Source organism: Ctenopharyngodon idella, chromosome 10 (assembly GCF_019924925.1).
Source record: "Ctenopharyngodon idella isolate HZGC_01 chromosome 10, HZGC01, whole genome shotgun sequence".
Taxonomy (NCBI): domain Eukaryota; kingdom Metazoa; phylum Chordata; class Actinopteri; order Cypriniformes; family Xenocyprididae; genus Ctenopharyngodon; species Ctenopharyngodon idella.
The window spans coordinates 598906-621553 of NC_067229.1; the positions used below are offsets into that span (position 1 = coordinate 598906).

The window sequence follows — 22648 nt, forward strand, 5'->3', positions numbered from 1 at the left end:
CTAGATTTTATTTAGCTTTCTAAAGACTGACAAAAAATCATGAGATTAATCTGTGAATATTTTATAGCCACGTGGACAGATTTTAAAACAAATCTGCATGTAGTTTTGAAAAACAGAAATCATCTCACGTTGTTTATGTTTTATTGTTTATCCATACCTTGTTTCCAATACCTTTTTAACATTTTTTGTTATTTTTTATTTCTTTGGTATTTATGGAATCCCATTTCTCATAATTGATTTAGTAAATCTTAATTATGACATAAAAAGTTGATATACTAAGTTGAAATACTAAGTACATACATAATTATGAGATGAATTGTCAAAACTATGGCTTAAAAATTCCAAATATGACAAAAATGTGAAATTCTGAATTAAAAAGTCAAAATTCTGAATTAAAAATGACAAAATGTCAAAATTGACTTAAAATGTTGAAATTATGACAAGTTGAAATTCTGACTTAAAAAAGACAATTATGACAAAAAGTTAATATAACACATAAAAGTCAAAATTCTTAATTAAAAAGTCATAATTACAACATAAAAAGTTGAAACTGACTTAAAAAGTCATAACGACAAAGTCGAAAATTCTGACTAAAAAGTAAATTACTAAAAAGTAATTTATTATTAAATTATAAATTGACAAGTCATAATTACAACAAAAAGTTGAAATTGATTTAAAAAGTTTAAATTATGGCAAAAAGTAAAAAATTCTGACTTAAAAAGTCAATTGTGACAAAAAGTCTAAACTGACTCAAGTCAATGACAAAAAGTCTAAATTATGACAAAAGTTAAAAATTTTATAAAAAAAATTTTTTCATAAGATTTACAACTACACGTCCAGAAAACGTTAAAATAACACAGTAAATAATGAGAAATAATGCGTCAGGTCAGAGGTCACGCTTCCTCCGGAACTCGACTTGCGTACGGCCATTGCTGGAAGCCAGTTATTGTAGTTTTAAATATGGATATTTTTCTTACGAAAACCCATGGCTTCGCTTCAGAAGGTCTTTATTAACCCCCTGGAGCCGTGTGGATTACTTCAAATGTATTTATTCCATATGAAACAGTAGGGTACAGGAGCTAAAGGTGCCTTTGATTTTATTTTCCTCTAAACCACTAGATGGCACAAAAACTTTCCAAAACATCCGCTTTTCAAGATGCATGAGGAAATTTGTCTGGTCCTTGACGAGATCGCAGACAGGAGCGCAAAGTTGATTCTGCGCTAATTTGATCTAATATTTTATGTTTTTTAAAATGTTGTAGATTTAAGTAGCAAATGAGAATTATTGAATATATTTCGAGACAAAGGTCTTCTTAATGATTTTCAGTTTTGTTCAAGGTAATTAAAGCAACAGTTTTTCAATAACGGAAGAATACGTAAAAATATGGTATTTGGGGTAAAAAGCGCCACTGCTTATTAATTAATGATAATAAACAACTGACTTTTCCATTTGTTGACATGACATGGTTAGATTCAGATGGTAAAATATCATATATTAGTTTGGGTGTCCATCTTAGAGATAATCACCATATTCATAACGAAACCATCATATTTAAAAAATACAATATTAATCATATCATATAATAAAATATAATTTATTATAAATCTGCATTAAATTATTATGGGACCTTCTTCAATGCTTTCATTTACTCTTTTTTTTAATTATATTTTTATGTTAACATATTTTAATGATAGTATATTTATTGACCAAAAATGAAGTCTTTTATTTATAAAAATAAACCGAAAATAGTACAAACTTTGCTAAAGTTACTGTTTTGAACATGTAGCCTATTAACTTAGACATTATGCAAAACATATTTTTAGCTAAAATATTTGTTTTAATACTGTGTCTTTAATAAACACAACAGCACTAAATAAAATTAAAATCAATTAGTCAATCAATCACAGTTTGTTCACTAATGAGACCGAGTCCATGTTTCCCACGACAATCAACAGGAAAGGCCTTTCATTCATTCATTAATGACGCTCTTCATTAGTGTGTTTGCGGTGTTTTGTTGGGAGTCTGACAGAACATGACGGTTACATAACATTCCACAGCGCGAGGAAGCCGCGGGAAAATCAGCGAGTCACCCGACGCGTGACTCATCAGAGCGTGACGTCACGGAGCCGTGAGTAACGCGAGGGAAAGAGCGGGAAAGTTTGAGTTTCTGTGGAACCTGTTCATTCATTCAGATTCATTGGTTTTAAATGAACGTTTCATGACTATAAAAGATGTTATTATTATGTCTGAATTCAGTGAGCCTTATGAGCTCATGTTGATTGGAAGATTTGTACTTTTAGATTTGTACTTTAATTTATTAAACCAAAAGACGACTAAGTGATTTAAAATGGTGGTAAACGTAAACGTCTTCTGGTCTGTAAACGAACAAATGTCTGAGTAGACCGAATGATCCATCATAACTCCCTCATATTAGAAAGGGTTAAACATCCACACATCTGGCAGCAGGTTACATAACATTTGTTCTCGAAGTTGAGGGGGTTTCAAGGACTTTGACAAGCACCACCCCTGAAGTCGAGCTTAAGTAAGAGTTAAGTAAGTTATCTTGTGATCAGTGGCCTTATGAAACCAGGTGACTGTGGGGTTCGAATGAATGACTGCTGGTGTTTCAGTAGTAGCTGGTTTAGTCTGAATTATTACATCATTTAGCAGAAGCCTTGTCAAGAAATTGAAGTGCTTTACTCCTGAATGAAGGATTTGAACCTACAACTTTTACACCTCCTCACCAAACCAGAACCCATTTGCGTTTTCCCCCCCTTGTATTTTAATATTTTAATGCACAAAGACGCAATTAATACTATAAAAAAAGTATTATAAATGTGTCAATTGTTTAATTACATTACACCATTGCGTTTTTTTCTCACTGTAGTACTGTCCTGTATGCAAGTTATTCATTTATATACATCAATTATTAGTTAATTAAAATTTCATTTATTTTAATCAGTTTGACAATAAACAGACATCGGATTTCCCAAAAACATAAAAACCCTTTCCAGCAATCCAGATGAACCAGAGCCAGTCAGTGTAAAGTTCGCCCCCTGCTGGTACTACAACATACTGCACATACACCGATACACGTCATGTTGCACACCATCTGTATATACTTTAATTACATTTAAGAATGTTTTTACCTTCTTTATATTTCTACTTTCATTGTTGACCGTCCAAATTCCTCATGAGCGATTTAACCTAAAACAGGAATCTAAAAATACACTTGCTAAATTAGATCCAAAATGAAACTCATTAAAGTTACAATAAAACCTCAAACAAGGTACAGATATCATTATAGTTTAATATTTAACCAGGATATTCAGCGAGTCAGTCATCATTACTGTACAGGAGCATACGCCTTTGTATGGAGACTAACATTTGCAAGGAAATAAATGCTGTAAATTAAAGCTAATGCATTTATGTCTTAACCCTCTGTGATGTGTTTATTTTGCAGTTCTTGGATAAAATCTGAGTAAGTGTCAATGAAAGATGCACAAACACATTACAAACAAGACATTTGATTTAAATTCAGACAACCCTATAAAATGGATAATTTAAAATGAACACACATACAAGAATTGTAAAAATTCAGAAAGAGACAAGGATATTTTGTAATGAGTTTTAATTCAGATCAACATTATAAACAGTACAAACACTACAAGGAAAAAAACAAACACGAGAATGAAAGCTGTTCTTCATTCCACCCCCTGCTGGCGACACAGTGCCGTTACACCTTCCCCCTCTGATCGCACACAAACAAAGCAAAACGCTTGCGGTCGAGCTCAGACGACAGGAAATGAGCTCAGCGCAGCAGGACCAATCACATTCACCGACAAAAACAAATAAAATTAAAAAAAAAAAAAAAAAAAGTCTTAAAAGAAGTGTGAGATGGAATGCTGTCGCATTAAAACCGCAGCTACAGAAGGAAAGAGAACCGCTAAAATAATGTTCATAAAAAAAACAAAATAAATGGGGGACTCGGAGCAATAAAGTCTTTTCAAAGTTTTTGATCGACGTTTTCCCGTCACAACGTTTTTCTCAGAGTTGTGGTTCATTTCCGGTCATTAGATCTGGAACGACTGTAAACGAAAAAAAATCGAGATGTGAGCTCTGTGTCGGATGTCGTTTCTGGCCGGACGATATAAAGGAGCGAAACACTTACCTCCTCGATCGGGAGAAAGATCGCGAAGGCTTGTGGTTCCTGTCGCGGGACAGCGATCTCTCCCTCCTGCGTTCTCTGGAAAGAGATCTAGACGGAGTCCAGAACCAGGGTTATTATAGTTAACTAAAACTGTAAAAATGTTCCTTGCTTGAAAAAAATAAACATACTCGTTTTCCAGCTAGTTGCTAAAGCAACATCTTATTTAAATTTAGTTCAACTTGATGTAAAATAACTAAAAACTATAGAGATGTTTAAAAACGACAAAACGGAAAATATACAAATTTTCAAAATATTACTAAAAACTATACAATGATACTAAAACAACACAATGATTAAGTGCTCGCACAATAACGCAGCTTTTTTGCGCGCAAACTCTTACCTGCTACGACTGCGACTGAAGCTCCTCCTCCTGGGCGATCTGAAGAAGAGAAGAAGAAGAGCGAGTGAGCGCGGCGATCGACACAGGAACGCACCTCAAAAGCCCTGAAACTCCAGCCTGCTAACAGTCAAACACTCGTCACCGCCCTGATACAGGGGTGGAGTGGAGATCTCGCCACATGAGGGTTCGCTAAGAGCGTTACGCTCGTGTACAGAGAGCTACACAGTAGTGCACTAGGAGAAACTCAACAGAAACGCACTGCAAACAATCCCACAGAATGAAGACACTGAAAGAAAGCAAGAGCAGCTCTCAAAGCCCACGCTTCTTATGTAACCTGAACCTCCGTTTGGGCTCCCCATCAGTCTGCTTTGCCTAACCTTAACGGAGTCTGCACATCTCAGATCTCATACCAACCCTGTGTTTCTCAACTCAACAGGAGATTTCTCCTCATCTTATATCTGTATTCAGCATTAAACTGTATGAAGCAGGAAAAACTTACTAGTCTTTCGGTTTTCAACAAGCTAGAAAAGGCGAAGGGGAGGCGGCTGGCGGCCGGGGAGCAGAATTGGCGGGAAAGTGCAGGCCAGATGCTGCGAGCTGATTAGCTGGCTTGCGGATGGGGGCTGGATGTAGTGGATTTTTCCTGCTTTTATTGGTTAGCCGAAGGCTGTTGCTGGTGGTTGGTAGTGTAGACATTGGGGAACGTAAAACGCTGATTGGTCAGGAATGTGAAGTGGGCCGCTGCCGATTGGGTGTTAAGGTTGGAGGAAGAGGAGCTGACAACGGCATGCTCAGGAACCAATGGGCTGGTGCGACCTGATGACTGGCCACGCCTGGGTCATGTGACACCAACCCAGCCAGCTGATTGGGGCACGCTGGTCACATGATGCTGAAAGAGGACTAGTAGACTGACTCAGAGGGTGGTGAGGAGAGGCATGGTGGTGACTCTGCAACGGGGTTCATTTTTATTAATATAGATGATAAGATAAGAAAATAAAAACAACCTTCATGTAAAGTTAAGTCAACAAAAGATTGCATTCCAACCATTACTAGAGCCGAGCAGATTACTGAACACAAGCGACTGGGCTTTGACGGCCAATTCGCAAAGTTTGCACAATCAATATTTTCAAAAAGAATCTCACAATGTGTGCGAAATCGCATCCGGGTCAAATCTCAATCCGAAATCAAAAGAAAAAAAAAGCGCATTTTAAGGACAATTAAGCACGTCCGTCACCGCCAAAATTCTCATTATAATGTAAAAAACATCACTTTACATTTTGAATAAGTTGAATTACCACAATGACTTGATACCAGCACAGGATGATAACCATCACAGTAAAGAGAATTCGGGTGGAAGAAAAAAGGTGCTAAATTGTCATCAAAACAACGATGCAAAAAAGCAGTAACACTTCACAATAAGGTCCCATTAGTTAATATCAGGTAATGCAATACATCCGTTGCACTGTTAATGTTGGTTAATAATATACAACTGTTCATTGTTAGTTCATGTTAATTTCAACATTAAGACGCATTAGGAGTCATTTTCATTGTTAGTTCAAGTTGACTAATATTAACAAACGGAACCTTATTGTAAAGCGATACCCAACACGCGATCAAAAAGCTCGTTTTTCTGTTCCTACTTTTAATTTCGGCGTGAAACGCGACCCGGGCGTTGAGATTAGCCCAAATAATCACTTGCTGATCTGCATTTAAACAAATCTATCAGAATTTGAGAAGCCCAGTCAGATCATTGTTTAATGGTTATCAATGACAATGAAGATGGAGGAGCTAAAGATCTCCGGCAGACGCCCATCAGAACCGGGTCACGTGGCACCGGCAGAGCAGGGGCCTCCAGGACTGGCGGAGGGGGCAGAATCGCATTAGTTTCCTCTGAAACACAATCTACAGAGAGACAGGTGAGAGGGAAAACAGGTTTACCTGCGCCTGGGAGGCGGGCTTCGCCTGCGGTAGTCGTCGCGTGGACGTCGGCTCCAGGAAGGAGGCGGACCCCGGTTACGAGTTCGCTTCTCGCCATTGGACAGCTCCACCCTCACTCGGCAACCGCAGAGAGTCCTGCGTGACCCGTCGGTTAGATCGAAGTCGTTGAGTAATTTGCTGATAACTAGATTTATAATCCACACTCACCGTCCGTCCAGCTCTCTGACGGCGTCTGTGGCGTCACGAGGGTCCTCGAACTCAACGAACGCAAAGCCAGGAGGGTTCCTGGCCACCCACACGCTCCTCAGGGGTCCGTAATAACCGAACGCCCTCTCCAGTTCGGACTTATTCCCATTGTTCCCCAGATTCCCAACGTACACCTTGCAGTCCAGAGGGCAGTCGCGATGCATGGCTCAATCTGCACAACGTAAGAGATGTTACTGTTACATAAGAGTAATGAGAGGAGTTTGTTATTTTATTTATGAAATAGTCTCGACTTTGAAATTCTGTTGATTTTTTCATGAAACTCAATAAATGTGATAAAAACATGACTGTAGATATTACATTTTAACTTATCCCGTTCTTCAATATTTCATGTATGGTTGAATAAATCCATTATGAAAACAAGTTTATGACTCATTAAAAGTTATAACATTAAACACAAAATTGTTAATTTAACCTTATATAGTAATGTACCAACTGCTTCCCCGTATAGTTTACAGCATTATCCCAGAGATTTGACATGTAAAAAAAACATTAAAAAAAATTGTAAATCCAATTGAAACGTGAATTGTGTGTCAATACCCTGCCCTGCTAGTTAACGTGCCATTTATACACTAATTTAAATAACAAACGCGAGAATTTCTCGAGAGATGATAATGGAGGTGTGGCTGATTTCGGTCTCCATCCCCCTCAGTCTCTCTCTCTGTTGAATTTTGTCTTGGCATAATACAAGACAAATGATTGGTTTTGTCCTAGAGCCCTTAGAGTCAAACACCGTTGATTTTTGTGTTGTGTTTGAGATCCTAATAGGTAAAATTGTTTAATTTCACCTACTACAAATCTGGTATGTTACACATTTAAAGCAGAACAAAATAAATGAATCTAGAAATAAAGATTAAACAAGAGTAGCGCCTGAAAATAAACTAAAATAGGCCTACGAAAATAACAGTAATGAAAAAAATGCGTCTTTTGCTTTTGTTCGAGGCTCAAAATGGCGCATGGCGTTCACACGCGACTACACACAAAATATAAATCACTGTGAAACACAATCTATGTCTTTAACGCGCGATAGTTGCTGTAAATATAATGAAGATCTTTGTTAATTTAACACGCGCAATAAAAGACTCGAAGTAAGCTGCTAACAGCTAATCTGGGTCAATAGTAAAATGGCGCCTGAAAGACCCAAAATTAAGCAAAAACGCACAACTGTTTGCTAACGCTAGTCACTAAAAACCACAAACGACCGAATCAGACGCATTACAACAGAATGAAAGCGAATAAAAGTAAATTTACCGTCAGTATCGCGTGTTTCTGACCGTGTGTATTTGATTCCTGGATCAGATCCGCTCTGAAATGGCGCAGCGCGGAAATACGGAGGCTCTCACGTAATGTACGTCCAAACGCACGCGGCGGGGCGGAGCTTCAGAGAGGAAAAGAGGACCTGAGCATAAAACGAGTGTGTGGCTCCAGTTTTAAATGCACAATTTAGCCACAGTTTTGTTTTGGCTCAGTGTTGGGCAAACACAAATTATGTGACTCATAATCTTCCTCAGAAATGATGCCTTAATGGAGATATTGCTGTAACAACTCTCATTTCTGTTTTTGTGTATTGAAGCACTGCAATCTATCATGAGATAACACAAAAACCAATAGGGTTATTCATGTCAAATCCAGCACAGTGCATCCTGAGATGCTTTTGAGGTTGAGTGGAGAGTTTATTTGTTCCCCACACAAATAAATCACATGGCTTCAGAAGACTTGAAATATAGTGCATGAGTCACATGGACTACTTTTGAGAATAGATTTCACCTTGATTGGTTGTAACTCATGAATGCTTTGGAATAGAGAGCTAAGGTTGGTTCTTTTTAAAGAGACACTCAACAGAGAAGTGAAAACATCAAAAAATGTAAATGCACAAAAGGTTATAGAAGTTTAAGTTTACTGTAAAGCAAACATACTGCACTAAACATGTTTTATTTGATATAAAATACATATTTTACAAAATAATTTGGACTCTAAAATAGCTACAAAAATCAAAACCATATGTCTACCAAGTTGTGTTTTAAATTTGAAGTTAATATCACAAAAATTGAGCTACTAACAGGTTTTTAAGTGCCCTTTCAAAGGTAACACAACTTCAAAACGGTTTTCACATGATGAATTTTGACAATTTATAATGAATTTTGAGTGCTTAAGCTTTCGAATGACACCTAATTTATAATCATTTACTGTAAATCAAATGTACTGAATAAACATGTTGTATTTTATACTATATATATATTATAAACTCATTTGGACTCTAAAAAAATATGAAAATATAAGAAAATAGGTCTAACCAAGTTGTGTTCCAAATTTGAAGATGATATCACAAAAATTGAGCCACTAAAAGGTTTTAAAGTACCGTTTCAAAGGTAATGCAACTTCAAAACGGTTTTTCACAGGATGATTTTTGAGCGTTTAAGCTTTCGAATGACACCTAATTATAATCAATTAACGTAAAGCAAATGTACTGAACTAATGTTGTATTTTATATAAAAATATATATTCTACAAAATCATTTGGACTAAAAAATCAAAGTCGTATTGTGTTCCAAATTTGAAGTTGACATCACAAAAATTGAGCTACTAATAGGTTTTAATACCGTTTCAAAGGTAACGCAATGTCCAGTTTTTTCACAGGATAAATTTAGAGTGTTTAAAGAGATACAGTAGTTCACCCAAAAATTAAAATTATTCCATGATATTCTCACCCTCAAGCCATCCTAGCTGTATATGACTCCAGGGGCTTAATAAAGGCCTTTTGTAGCAAATTGATGCATTTTTGCAAGAAAAATATCCATATTTAAAACTTTATAAATTAAAATAAGGAGCTTCCAGCACGACAGCCATTCGACGTACATCCAAAAAGTGTTAACTTCCGCGACGTAGTACACAATGATATGACGTTTTACACTACGTCATGACGTACTACGCTAGTAGTAAACCTTGGAGAACTAAGGACATTTTTAAATATATCTCCGATTGTGTTCGTATGAAAGAAGATAGTCATATACACCTGGATGGCTTGAGGGTGAGTAAAGCTGGATAATTTTCATTTTTGGGTGAACTATCATTTTAAGCTTACAAATGATACCTAATTTATGATAAATACTAAAATATGTGATCTCTCTCTCTCTCTGTCTCTCTCAACATGTTTAATGTATGCTTCATGGCCATTGTAGACTAATATTCTTCTTGTTTTCTACAGAAGAAAGAAAGTCATAGAGGTTTGGAGTGACATGAGGACAAAATGGTCATTTTTGGCAGAACTATCCCTTTAAAGTAGTTTTGTAGGTTTGTGGGCATCTGGGCGGTTGCTAATCAGAGATGTCAGACTTTGCAGCAATCATCATCGACGTCCCCATCATCAAACGCTCGCAGAGCTGCATTTCTCAGCTGTAGAAACCACATCCAAGACGGGTTGCTATGGTGTAAGGGTCTTTAGCGATGCTCTACTGACGTGGAAACACGCCGACGGCATTGCTTAGTTTTGAAGTTCTAACGAAAAGGCATTTTAACTAGAGAGCTTGTTATGGACACCAGTAGCTTTATTGTTTAGACTTCTCCTTTCAACGTCAGTTTTTAACTCTCAAACTAAGACTTTTCTCCTGTTTTTAGCTGATTCACATCTCACAGCCTTTCTCAGCAGATTCACAACCCACAAAAAAGGCACCAAAATTCAATCCCAGGTGCCTTTGAGCTCAGTGAGGACGCCAACCTGTGAATTAATCAGTAGTTTGATGCATCCATTATAAATGACTTGGTGGAAGCAACTAAAGCATAATTGCATGATAATTGGGGCTCGAGGAGGAGGAGGAGAAGCTCTTCAGACGCGCCGCAACCGTTTCCTCTGAAGTCTGACTGTGTGAGGTCACTTCCTGTGTTGGGGATGCCAGCGGTCTATATAAACCCTGAGAACTGACCATCTGTCACTCAAGCATCTGCAGACAGCAGGAGAACAGACGGCAGCCTCACTGTCCAAGAGCGAGACGATGTGAGTACTGCTGATCTCCGGAGAAGTTAACGCTCTAGTTAGTAGCTTCATTAACTGAGTCGTGTGTTTGTAAAGTTCTGTTCTGTGAGTTCATGTTTTTGCTCTTCAGCTCAAGGAGTTTATGAGTTTGCAGATGATGTTGAAGACGCAAAGATCTCAGCAGCGCGTCGCTTTCATGATACTGATGGTGGTTGCAGCCGTACAGTGTCAGGAGAATGAGAGGTATGTCTATCTATCGATCTATCTAGATCTTCTCAAGAGTTCTTCTGAGATGACTTATCCTCTCTGCAGCAGACGGGCGGTCACGGAGCATCAGTTGATGCATGATCGCGGTCGCTCCATTCAGAGCCTGAAGAGACTGATCTGGCTGTCCAGTGCGATCGAGGGGCTTCACACCGCACAGACCCGCACACTGACCACCGACGAGCCGGACAGCAGGTGGCGCTTTCGCGGTCCTCAGCCTGGTAAAGAGAGCAGCAGCCACAAGAGGGCGCTAGAGACGCTGTTGAGCGACATGTACAGACCTCACCTCACTGCTGGACTGGACGGAGAGAAATAGCGCCATACGAACACCATTCTGATTCCCCGGGAAAACTTACCAATGACAGTCCGACCACGTCTATAATGAGACTGACTGGCGAAACGCTGATGAACAAAACTAGATTGCTGCCTTTATAATCAACAAAGTTGCATTACAGACGAAACTAGGATAGTTATTGATTAGAATGTAAGCGATCTAGTTTTGGCGCGTTTCTCCCTCTGCGCAGACGCAGAGCGGCTCATCCGTGATCTTCACCTGCATTCTGTATAAATCTGCCTGTAAGAAATATAGAATCAGTTTAGAGTATTTCATGGTGCTTTGAAATACACCGCGTGCAATCGCATTACCATGGTCTTCACTAATCACCTTAGTACACGTCCAAAAACATGTTAAAGAAATACCATGGTGTTTTTGTTTTGTAAGTGTTGATTTATTTATGAGCAGAGGATGTGTTGGATGGGTTTCAAATCATCCTTGCTATACATGGATGGCTATAAACAGATCGTATTTTTGATTTATTATGTATGTGTGTGATTAAAGATGCTTTTAAGTAAACCGTTGTCCATTTCAGAACTCAATTCGGTTGAAACACGTCAAATATGGTGAAATGAATGTTGTGTTTGTATCTGTAACTTGTAATACACAAAACGAAGCACGACACCAAAACAATACATTTTTTATTCGTTTTTCTAACAATAGTGAAGGTCGTTTCCCATTTAGTATATTTATTTATTGCTTGTACAACTATTTCATATACAGCTGAGTTTAGTTTGCAATGTATTAATACAAAACTCCTGGATTTCACAGTGCTCAGTATGAATTTGTGCTTGACCAGCATGAATATAAAATGAAGTAAAACTGAAGTTCCACCCAGCTAACAGGGAACGTTCTCAGAACGTTCTCTCAAAGTTATGAACAAACGTTTTATTTCTGACACGTTTTAGTTGGATGTTTGTCTTTTTTAAACGTTCAGAGAACATCCAAAAGTAACGTCCCCATAATGTTTGAAGAATGATAAATGGAATGTTTCCTTAACGTTCACATAACCAAGAAAAAATATTTAAAAATTGGATGTTTTGAACGTTCAGAGAACATTCAGAAATAACGTTTTCATAACGTAAAGGTGTAGTATGTAGGATTTCTGTTCGCTAGAGGTCTATTCAAAACAAAGGCGTAGCTTGATGACGGGAATCTTGGGACATGTGGTCTTCACCTTAACGGACGGTGCAAAAGAATAGGGATAGGACTCGGGAAGAAATCATGTTCATGGATGCAATTATTAACGTTATTGTAGTATGAAGCAGAGCAGGATGCTGGATGGCTTGTGTTGATAAATGGCATGCAATTCATTTTAAAACGTATTGTATGATGGAGAAAATTCTGTATTACTGTTACTAAAATTAAAGTCAAATTCTGTATTACTGTTACTAAAAATAAAGCTGCTGATTATGCTATGTTAGCTACTTCACAAAATAGTGTTTTTCTCTGAGGCATGGTAAAACATTCGCAAAAAATCAAGAAAATTAGATTTAAACAATAAGACTAAACGTGTTGAACTATATAACAATAATTTGTTTTCTGTCTATAAATATATCAAAACAGTTGTTCCCTTGTCTATTAAAACATGTAAATATATTAAAGCGTCTTTGTGTTTCCATGGTTTCTACAAAATAAAACCGGAAACCGAGGGTAACGCGGGTATGACGCAATTGACAGGCGACTCCTCACACGTCTTGGTTAAAATTGCAAATTCTCACGATTTACAAATAGTTGGAAACATTTGAGATATTGTAAGTACTCAAGTGAACAAAATACATAACACTGGCCTAGTGGTTTTTGGATATTTTACTGTAAAAATCTTACATACTGCACCTTTAATGGGAACACTGGCAAAACGTTCTTAGAACATATTTTTGTTAACTGGGTCAGAATACAAAACAGTATGAAATATGAAATGTTTCACATCAAAGAAAAGTAAACAGATGAACAAAACGCAGTGATTCATTCAAACATGAAACTAATTATTAAAAAGTATAAATCCTCTCGCTGCAGAAAACATAAAAGTACTAAAGTAATCCGTCAATTTTACAGGATTCTTGGATTTCAAACGCTCACTGTAGAAATCACAAGTAACTAAACGTCTCTCGGCGTGTGGATGCAGAAAGTGAAAGGTTTGCAGCACGGGTTTCTCTCTCATACACACAAACACTCTCTCTTCACTTTTGTACAAGTGTACGTCCACTATCACGTCATTACCCTGCAAAAGATAAAAACAATGGCTTTAATTGACAAAATGAGAGTTTGAATAGTCTAAAATATCTCAAACGTCACCTAGAACATCTTGACCTAGAAGCTAAAGTGAGACGAGACCTGAATCATCAGATGATCCCTGCGATATATGAGACACACTTGAGACAGACCAAATGAAGGACTACACATACTATTTCAGCCATTTGTATATTTTGCAGAAATAGTAGTATAGCATGCTGTTCTGAACACTGCTAATCTCAAAATGGTGCTCCCTCCCTCCCTTTAATCCAAGATGGCGGATGGAGTCAAGTGAGTATATTTGTAGTCATTACTGTTTTTTATAAATTTTAAATTTATTTCAAGTAACAAAAATGTTTTTATGGTTTTGTCGTACATTAATGATCTTACATCACTGCAGGATGTCGGCCAGTTTATCTTGGTAGTACTCGTAGTTCTCCTGGCAGTCCTCCCACGGCGTGAACTGCTGCTCGTCATTCTCTACGAACGTGTCCCAGGTGTAGGTGAAATCCAGCGGCTTCATCATGCGCAGTTTGCAGCCGGCGGCCGCCAGCGCCTTTAGCCCCGCCTGAATCTCAGGCTCCTCCCACTCGAAGAGCCGTGCGGAGAAGATCGCCAGACGGACACTTTTCCTGGACTTCAGGACCTCCGCCAACTTTCCGGCGCAGGCGGCGCACGGGCTGGACGACATGTACCATGTAATGGTGTATTTGCAGGCAGGGTCGTAGTTGGGCAGGACTTGCTGGAAGAACGCCTCCTCGGCGTGGCCGCCCACGTGCTCATCTTCGATGTAGCCCCGGAGGAGGCCGTCCGAGCCCTGGTCCACCAGGTAACACAAGAAGGTTTTATTACGGCCGGACGAGTACTCGACATTCTTAAACTGGAACTTGAAGAAAAACGGGTCCATGCGATCCCTGTGGACACAAAAGGGGGTGAATTCAAGACCTGCACGGCGCCCTCTAATGGAACCTCTTCACATTACAAGGTATGTTGCTCAGATTAGTCACATGATACTTGTAAAACCTTTTTTTGTGATATCAACTTCAAATTTGGATCACAACTTGGTTAGACATATGGCTTTGATTTTCTAGCAATTTTAGACTCCAGATTATTTTGTAAAATATATACCTTTTGTAACTTTTTTACACTTTAATTTTTTGACCTAAAGCGAAGCAACTTTAGGTCTGTATTCCAATGCTATGCTCCAAAAGGGGGGCGATTATTTACAGTTAACAGGTTAAATGTGCATAAAGGTATCTCAGCTGTATTATTACCCAGCATTCCAGAGTCTGCAGCCTCCGAGGGGGTTTCTGTGGTCGTTTTTAACAGCTCCTTCACAGGCTGACAGATGGAAGGGTTGTCAGGGTTATAAATACCCTCAGCGGGGGCAGAACTTTATTCTGGGTGTCTGACCCATATACAGAACCGTGTGTGGTGAGACGGTTTGGAAGTATTGTGTGCGTTTGCTGCCAGATGAACCTGGTTCATCTGTAATGAACACCTGCTATTAGATGATCCACAACAATTCACAGCTTTAATGTGTCGACAGAATCAAACTCATCAGCGTTCGGGTTATCAAACCCGCTTGGATTCTTAAACGCCAGTCGGAAATGCAAAATACCAAAACTCAAAGACATTTATCCCTTTAGAAATGCAGCAAACATCTCAACGATGTCTCAAACTGTGCTCTAGATACTAATCAGAAATACGAATATGAATTTCTCATCAGATGATCTGAGCTGCTCCACGTTCATTTTGCAGCTCTAGACTCGACGACTACTGACTCATTTGGGTCTGTTTTTATTTCTCTTTGGGAATTTTAGTAGAAACATCTGAGAGGAAGTTGATGCCTACATGAGATGTAATTGAGAACTTGTTGGTTCTGTTGGAGACTAATAAAGTTCTTGGCATTTCAGGTTCTTCAGATTGGTGTTTTGGTTTCTAGATTCTTTAAAGCACCAGGTGGATGATCTAACGTTATTTTTAAGAGCGTGTTCTTTAGACGACACACAGCAGACAGCGAGACACATCACCGCCTGTCAGGACTGACCTTGGTGGGGGTTGGGTTGAATTTATCTGCTCTACACAAGCTTTCGACCTGAACGTTCACGCAATTCCCAACAGATATGCTCTGGAGAAACACAATTCTTAAAAACAAAGGTTCTTTATTGGCATCAGTGGCTCCATGCAGAACCTTAAACATCCCTGGAAACTTTCCATTTCACAGTAGGTTCTTTATTGCAGAGATTCTTCAGATTATTCTTAAAAATAAAGCTTGTTTATTGGCATTAATGGTTCCATGAAGGACCTTTAACATGAAACCTTTCCACTGCACAAAAGATTCTGTCTTCTGGAGAAATGTACACTCTTACAAATAAAGCTTCCAAAAGCAGTAATTTCTATTTTTGATTCCTTTCAGTGGTCATTTCTTAAAAGAACCATTTTTTCTTAGTGTGAAGAACATTTTAATAATCTAAAGAACCTTAAGTGGTTCCATTGATGTTAAAGGTTCTTCATGGAACCATCAATGCCAATAAAGAAACTTTATTTCTTAAAAATAAGTTTTCCAAATCTTCTGAAGTCACAAGATGCTTTGTCTGAGGAACCGACCCTTAATTATTCATTTATTCCCTGAAAGTCTTGTCATCTGTTGTCATTCGTGTTTGTGTAGATTCACACACTCCGCTAGACGACGCCACTGATCCCAAGCACCATTGGTTCTCGCATATCATGTGACCGAATGTGATTCAGCAAGTTTGTGAGCAAAAGTATGACTTAAATATGGGTCTGTTCCTCACACAAAACTGTCATATGACTTAAGAAGACTTGAAATATAGCGCACAAGTAACATCGACTACTTTTACGAAACTTTTAAGGTTCCAGTAGGGCGTTTTTGATGACATAGAAGCACCATTTTTGGTGTTTAGTTCTTAAAAGAACCTTTTTTTTTAAGTGTGAAGAACATTTTAATAATCTGAAGAGCTATAAAGAACCTTAAGGGGTTTCATGGATGTTCTTCATGGAACCATTGATGCTAATAAAGAACTTTTATTTTAAGTAGTGTACGTTTATGATGTTTTCTGTCTTTTTTTGAGCCCAAGAGCACAACGACAAGGTTGTACATTCTACTAAACATCTCCTGTTGTGTTCCACAGAAGAAAGAAGGTCGTACAGGTATGGACTGTGAATGAAGGTTCAGTTTTAGCTCCTCGTCTGATGTTCTGTCGTGTCTCTCGGTGTTTTCAGACTCACCCTTTGATGATCTCAAACGGCGGCAGCTCCATTGGCTCCGGTTTATCTCCGTTCGCTGCGGCTCCGTTCTCCGCACTGGCGGCGGCGGCGGCAGCCTCTCCGTTCTCCACGGGCGCGTTCTTCCCGTTCACCTCAGGTTTCTCTCCTTCTTTAGGAGGTTTCTCCTCTTTCTTTGCCTCATTTTCTGCTTTCTCTTTCCTCCTGACGGTCAGGCGAGAGCCGCTGCTGCTCTTTCTGTCGGCCATCTCTGAAACTAAACACACACACACACACCTCAGTATTTATAACAGCACTTGAGTGTGTGTGTGTGTGTGTGCAGCTGTCGGTCTGTTCTATTAAAAGACCTCCTGGCCATAGAGATGATAGATAAACGAAATCTTACACAGGATACATCGTCAAAAGTTTGGCACTTCTTTTTCAGATATCAAAATTATTTTTGTTGTTGTTGTAGCACATAGTGAAGTAAAAGCATCATGGCGCAGGTTTATTAATGTCCAGAGCTCCAATATAGACAAAGAAGAAGCTCAAATTAACAAAAAAAGTTCTAAGAACTTTTGCTAACGTTCCCATTAAGTTATTTCTGAATGTTCTCTGAACATTCAAAACCTCATTGTTTTTCTTGGTTATGTGAACGTTAAGGGAACATTCCATTGTATCATTCTTCAGACATTATGGGAACGTTACTTTTCAATGTTCTCTGAACATTCAAACATTTAAAAAATGTTAAATGTTTGAGGTAAAATCGTTCCATGAACAATGTGTAAATAATTTTTTTGTGCTAAGAACATTATTAAAGACCAGATAACTTTTAAACAAATGTTCTATTAACGTTACTGGAAGAACGTTTTCATAACTTTAAGACAACCTTGCCAGAACGTTCCCTGTTTGCTGGGTTCATTTTAAGTTTTGGTATGTAATTTTTATTTCAATTTATCATTTTTATTCAATTTAATTTCAATTCATTTTTATTTCAGTTTTAGTTATTTAATAAGTATGTATGTATTAGTGATTTGCGGCCCTAATCCGCTTTTAAAAATTAGTCACCCGCGCCTATGATTTGTTTATCTGATTTATGTATCTGATCGTCACATTACAGTAATTCAGATTCTCAGTGTTAAGCGTGATGATATGGTAACATATTGCACTGAAGTAGGCTTCTTTTAAATTGATTTAGCTAGGTCTTCTTTGGCAAAATTACATGTCTTTAATAGAGGCTTTACACCATTCAAACTTAAATAGGAATGTCATTGTTTCCGTCACTGCAACTTCCTGAACACACACAAGTCATTAAATACGTTCAGCCCAAGCAAAGGATGGATAGGCTTTATTAGTTTATTATCATATAAATACAGTGTTTCACAGCCACTACACCAACACTTGCTTAATCCTGGTTAACCATTTCACTAAAACACTCTAATATTTCTTTCCTTCCCTTTGTTTTTAATTCTTTTTTTAAATTTCTCTCAGATCTGTTTTGCCTCCATTGCTGCTTAACAAGTGAACCGTGCAATTGCACACACAGGACCCTGGCGACAAAGTGACTCCACACACTGTAAAAAATTGTGCCGTAAAATAACAGTAATCTACTGCCAGCAGGGTTGCCAGTAAAGTACTGTTATTCTACAGTTTGTTGCCGTAATTGAATTTACAGTTTATTACTGTTAAATTACGTTTCACTCTGTTTTTTTCTCATCTTACACCACCCAAAAATGAAAATAATGTCATTAATTACTCACCCTCGTGTCATTCTACACCCGTAAGACCTTCGTTCATCTTCAGAACACAAATTAAGATATTTTTGATGAAATCCGATGGCTCAGTGAGGCCTCTATTTACAGCAATGCCACCGAACTTTTCCAGAAGATCCAGAAAGCTACTAAAAACATATTTAAATCAGTTCATGTGACTACAGTGGTTCTACCTTAATATTATAAAGCGGTGAGAATACTTTTTATGCGGCAAAAAAAATAACGACTTTTCAACAATATCTAGTGATGGCCGATTTCAAAACACTGCTTCGGAGCACCAAAGTCATGTGATTTCAGTAAACGAGGCTTCGTTCACGCGATCCTTTCTGGATCTTGAGAGGTTCAGTGACATTGCTGGCAATAGAGGCCTCTGTAGCATCTGGACCAATTGGTCTCAAATTATTCATTATATTTAATGAGTAATCCAGCAAACTCAACTCTCTCAATAAGGGTCTGTGAACCATCCCCCGAAACTGCAACAAATGCAGTTTTCACCAAGACTCTGGTTACAGGACACAGGAAGATTCTTGTTGAGAAGGACAAATAAACCCTTTTTATTGGTGTTGTAACGGTACCAAAATGCCAGTAGTCGCTACCAATTTCGGTACCACAGGAAAATCTTTTAGAACTATTTTACTATTTTATTTAACTAGTCTATTTTAAAAACATATGAAATATGATGGTAATCATACATATAAATATTTGGAGCATGTGTATGTTTGTGTGTGTATATACAGTGGTGGTCAGAATTATTGGCACCCTTGGTAAATATGATCAAAGATGACTATAAAAATAAATCTGCATTGTTTATCCTTTTGATCTTTAATTCATAAAATTACCAAAAATCTAACCTTTCATTGAAGGAAAAGAATTGAAAGTGGGGGGGAAAATCACATTATGAAATAAATGTTTTTCTCCAAAACATGTTGGCCACAATTATTGGCACCCCTAGAATTTTTTATGAGTAAAATATCTCTGAAGTATATTCCTATTCATATTTACATTTTTTTTTAGCACACCAGGGTGATCATGAACATGAAATTGTCCAGCCATGACTTCCTGTTCCACAGGAGTATAAACATGAGGAAACAGAAAGGCCAAATTCCCGTAATCATTCATCACAATGAGAAAAACCAGAGAATATAGTTCTGATGTGCAGCAAAAGATTGTTGAGCTTCACAAAATAGAAAGTGGCTAACGCATTGAAAATCCCCATTTCCACCATCAGGGCAATAATTAAGAAGTTCCAGTCAACTAAAGATGTTACAAATCTGCTTGGAAGAGGACGTGTGTCTAAATCGTCCTAATGTGCAGTGAGGAGGAGAGTTTGAGTGGACAAAGACTCTCCAAGGATCACAGCTGGAGAATTGCAGAGATTAGTTAAGTCTTGAGTCTCAGCAGCCTAAAAAAATGATCAAACAGCACCTACATCCCCACAAGTTGTTTGGGAGGGTTTCAAGAAAAACCCTCTGCGCTCATCCAGAATCTCCAGCATATTCAGTTGTCGGACACGACTGGAACTTCAAACAGGACCGGCTTCTATGGTCAGATGAAACTAAAAAAAGGGCTTTTTGGCAGCAAACCCACCAGATGGGTTTGGTGCACACATGGATAAAAAGTACCCCATGCCCACGGTTAAATATACTGCTGGATCTTTAATGTTGAGGGCCTATTTTTCTGCTGGAGGTCCTGGACATCTTGTTCAGATACATGGTATCATGGATTCTATCAAATACCAACAGATAAAAAAACAAAACCTGACCGCCTCTGCTAGAAATCCAATAATGGGCCGTGGTTGGATCTTCCATCGGGACAATGATCCAAAACCAACACAAAAATGTTTCACTGAGCACAAAAGCTTCTGCCATGGCCATCCCAGTCCCCTGACCTGAACCCTATAGAAAATGAGTGGAGTGAACTGAAGAGAAGAAGCACCAACATGGAGCTGGAATCTGAAGGATCTGGAGAGATTCTGTATGAAGGAATGGTCTCTGATCTCTTGTCAGGTGTTCTCCAAACTCATCAGGCATTATAGAAGACGACTCAGAGCTGTTATCTTGGCAAAAGGAGGCTGCAAAAAGTATTGAATAAAAGGGTGCAAATAATTGTGGCCAACAGCATCTTCTCTCATGCATCCAATCCAATGTCTTATGCGAATATCCTGCTAGAGCACAAAGACTCGTAAGAGTCCCTCTAAAGGAACAATTCCTTATTGGCTCAGTCACCTCCAGAGGGTGTGGCATCTTCACACTTTAAAATCACTGATCACAAGATCACCGCCCCCTTTTTACTGAGAAAACACTGATGTGAAGATGACACTGATCTAGAGGACTTCTGAAGACCACCAAGCCTTTTCCATTAAGATCCTCTGAATCCAACTGGTTCTCTCTGTTACTGATGCAGTGATAGTTATATCCCCTCATGCGTGTGCTGATTGTTAACTAAAAGAGATTTACATTTTACAGAGGATGATTTAGGATATTTTACTTTAATTGTACAGTTTTTGTTTGGCAGATGCTTCTGCCAGTCATTGACCATTTCTTTTTTAACGATCTTTAACCATTATTTTCATTGATGTAAACGTTTGGCACCCTGTGCTGCCTGATTTATTGTTGTACATTAATAGTGTGTGGCCTGTGTGGGCCTAGTGAAGGCTAAGTGAGGGCTGCCCGTGCAGGGCCAGTGCTAAGAGGCCAACGTTTTGCCAATGAGCAAATTCTCAGGGGCCCTGCGCTGGCAGCCCTAAATGCAGGCTTGTTTGCGGGGTTAGCTCCCCAGTACCTGAACGCATTATAGTCCTTCACGTCTATTGTGATCTCAGAATTCAGGACAGTTGATAATACCTAGAATATTAAAATCAACTGCAGGCGGTAGATCCTTCTCCTATTTGGCACCTAAACTCTGGAACAATCTTCCTAGCATTGTTCGGGAAGCAGACACACTCTGTCAGTTTAAATCTAGACTAAAAACGCATTTCTTTAACCTGGCATACACATAACACATTACCAATTTATATTTTCAAATCTGTTAAAGGATTATTAGGCTGCATAAATTAGGTCAGCCGGAACCGGGAACAGTTCCTATAACACCAGATGTACTCGTTACATCAGAAGAAGAATGGCATCTATGCTAATATTAGTCTCTCTGTTTATCCCGAGGTTTACGGTAGTCAGCCGGATCCGGGCCATATCCAGATCAGATGGAGGACCTGCGCCTTGACACGACCACAACGCAGCCCTGAAGTGTCAGCAGAGATTGAGTCAACTAGATCATCCCTGTGAAGGCCTTATCGACATGACAGCCAGTGGCACAGCTCCTCAACAAACCGTCCATACCGGCGTGATGAATACGATCCTCAACTGGATGGAACTGGATTAAATATTTTGACTGTTGCGATCCCAATCTGACTAATGACCTGTAACGCTGCCTGAATCATAATCACGCACTGTTCGCTGTTGGCCAGAGGACAACTGGCCCCCCGACTGAGTCTGGTTTCTCCCAAGGTTTTTTTCTCCATTTTGTCACCTGATGGAGTTTGGGTTCCTTGCCGCTGTCGCCTTTGGCTTGCTTAGTTGGGGACACTTGATATTCAACAGTGTTTTGATCTGCCTGCATTGACACCATTGTATGCGAACTGAACTGAGCTGGACGATGACATCAATGTTTACTCCTGAGCCGATGTATAGATAAATTAACTAAATTAACAACTATTGATTCTTACATCAGAATGAATCAATACTGAATTTACTTAAGCTGGACAATGACACCATTTTCTTTAAGAGCTGCTGTGCAACCAAAATTATTTTCCAGTTATCTCTGTAAAGCTGCTTTGATGTAATAGAGTTGGTTATATATATATTGTGTGTCTCCACTTGATAAGAATGATGTTAAATAATCACACTGAAAGATGATTGGATAGAATAAGGGTTAACAGGGGCTTCCTATTGGCTGGCTGGTTCTCTGTGGTGTGTGCGTCCTCTATTGCACCTATCAGTTCATGTGTGTAAGGCCAACGGTAAGTCATGTGATTGATAGCGCCATAATTCTGTCTGTAATTGTGTCAATGAAATGTGTGATATATTAAGAGCAACAGCAT

General features: G+C 38.6%; 2 protein-coding genes and 1 long non-coding RNA gene across 4 annotated transcripts; 1 reads left to right on the forward strand and 2 right to left on the reverse strand.

Moving 5' to 3' along the window:
- Positions 1 to 3615: 3615 nt before the first annotated feature.
- srsf3b (serine and arginine rich splicing factor 3b) lies at positions 3616 to 8158 on the reverse strand. The gene is made up of 6 exons (XM_051908262.1): positions 8005 to 8158; positions 6697 to 6907; positions 6490 to 6624; positions 4552 to 4590; positions 4173 to 4259; positions 3616 to 4089 (listed from the first exon to the last, which is right to left on the reverse strand). Exons 2-6 carry the CDS (start codon positions 6897 to 6899, stop codon positions 4062 to 4064), a joined length of 492 nt encoding a protein of 163 aa, XP_051764222.1. The 5' UTR covers positions 6900 to 6907; positions 8005 to 8158; the 3' UTR covers positions 3616 to 4061.
- Positions 8159 to 8320: 162 nt separating this feature from the next.
- On the forward strand, positions 8321 to 11204 carry LOC127520289 (uncharacterized). Its single transcript, XR_007932082.1, has 3 exons — positions 8321 to 10743; positions 10853 to 10965; positions 11035 to 11204. It is a non-coding gene; the product is annotated as an uncharacterized LOC127520289 (long non-coding RNA).
- Positions 11205 to 11944: 740 nt separating this feature from the next.
- On the reverse strand, positions 11945 to 17196 carry apobec2a (apolipoprotein B mRNA editing enzyme, catalytic polypeptide-like 2a). 2 transcript variants are annotated; one of them, XM_051908257.1, is made up of 3 exons: positions 16805 to 17196; positions 13943 to 14466; positions 11945 to 13541 (listed from the first exon to the last, which is right to left on the reverse strand). In XM_051908257.1, exons 1-2 carry the CDS (start codon positions 17047 to 17049, stop codon positions 13944 to 13946), a joined length of 768 nt encoding a protein of 255 aa, XP_051764217.1. In that variant the 5' UTR covers positions 17050 to 17196; the 3' UTR covers positions 11945 to 13541; position 13943. The 2 variants fall into 2 exon arrangements, with proteins under 2 accessions (XP_051764217.1, XP_051764218.1); XM_051908258.1 differs by having other exon boundaries at positions 13929 to 14466.
- Between the last annotated feature and the right edge of the window lie 5452 nt (positions 17197 to 22648).

Coding starts and splice junctions, on each gene's coding strand:
- srsf3b (XM_051908262.1), bottom strand. CDS start 6,899: ATGCATCGCGACTGCCCTCTGGACTGCAAGGTGTACGTTGGGAATCTG. Junction 6,625..6,696: donor GTCAGAGAGCTGGACGGACG/GTGAGTGTGGAT, acceptor CGGGTCACGCAG/GACTCTCTGCGGTTGCCGAG. Junction 4,090..4,172: donor TCTTTCTCCCGATCGAGGAG/GTAAGTGTTTCG, acceptor TTTCGTTTACAG/TCGTTCCAGATCTAATGACC.
- apobec2a (XM_051908257.1), bottom strand. CDS start 17,049: ATGGCCGACAGAAAGAGCAGCAGCGGCTCTCGCCTGACCGTCAGGAGG. Junction 14,467..16,804: donor CCGTTTGAGATCATCAAAGG/GTGAGTCTGAAA, acceptor TTGTGTCCACAG/GGATCGCATGGACCCGTTTT.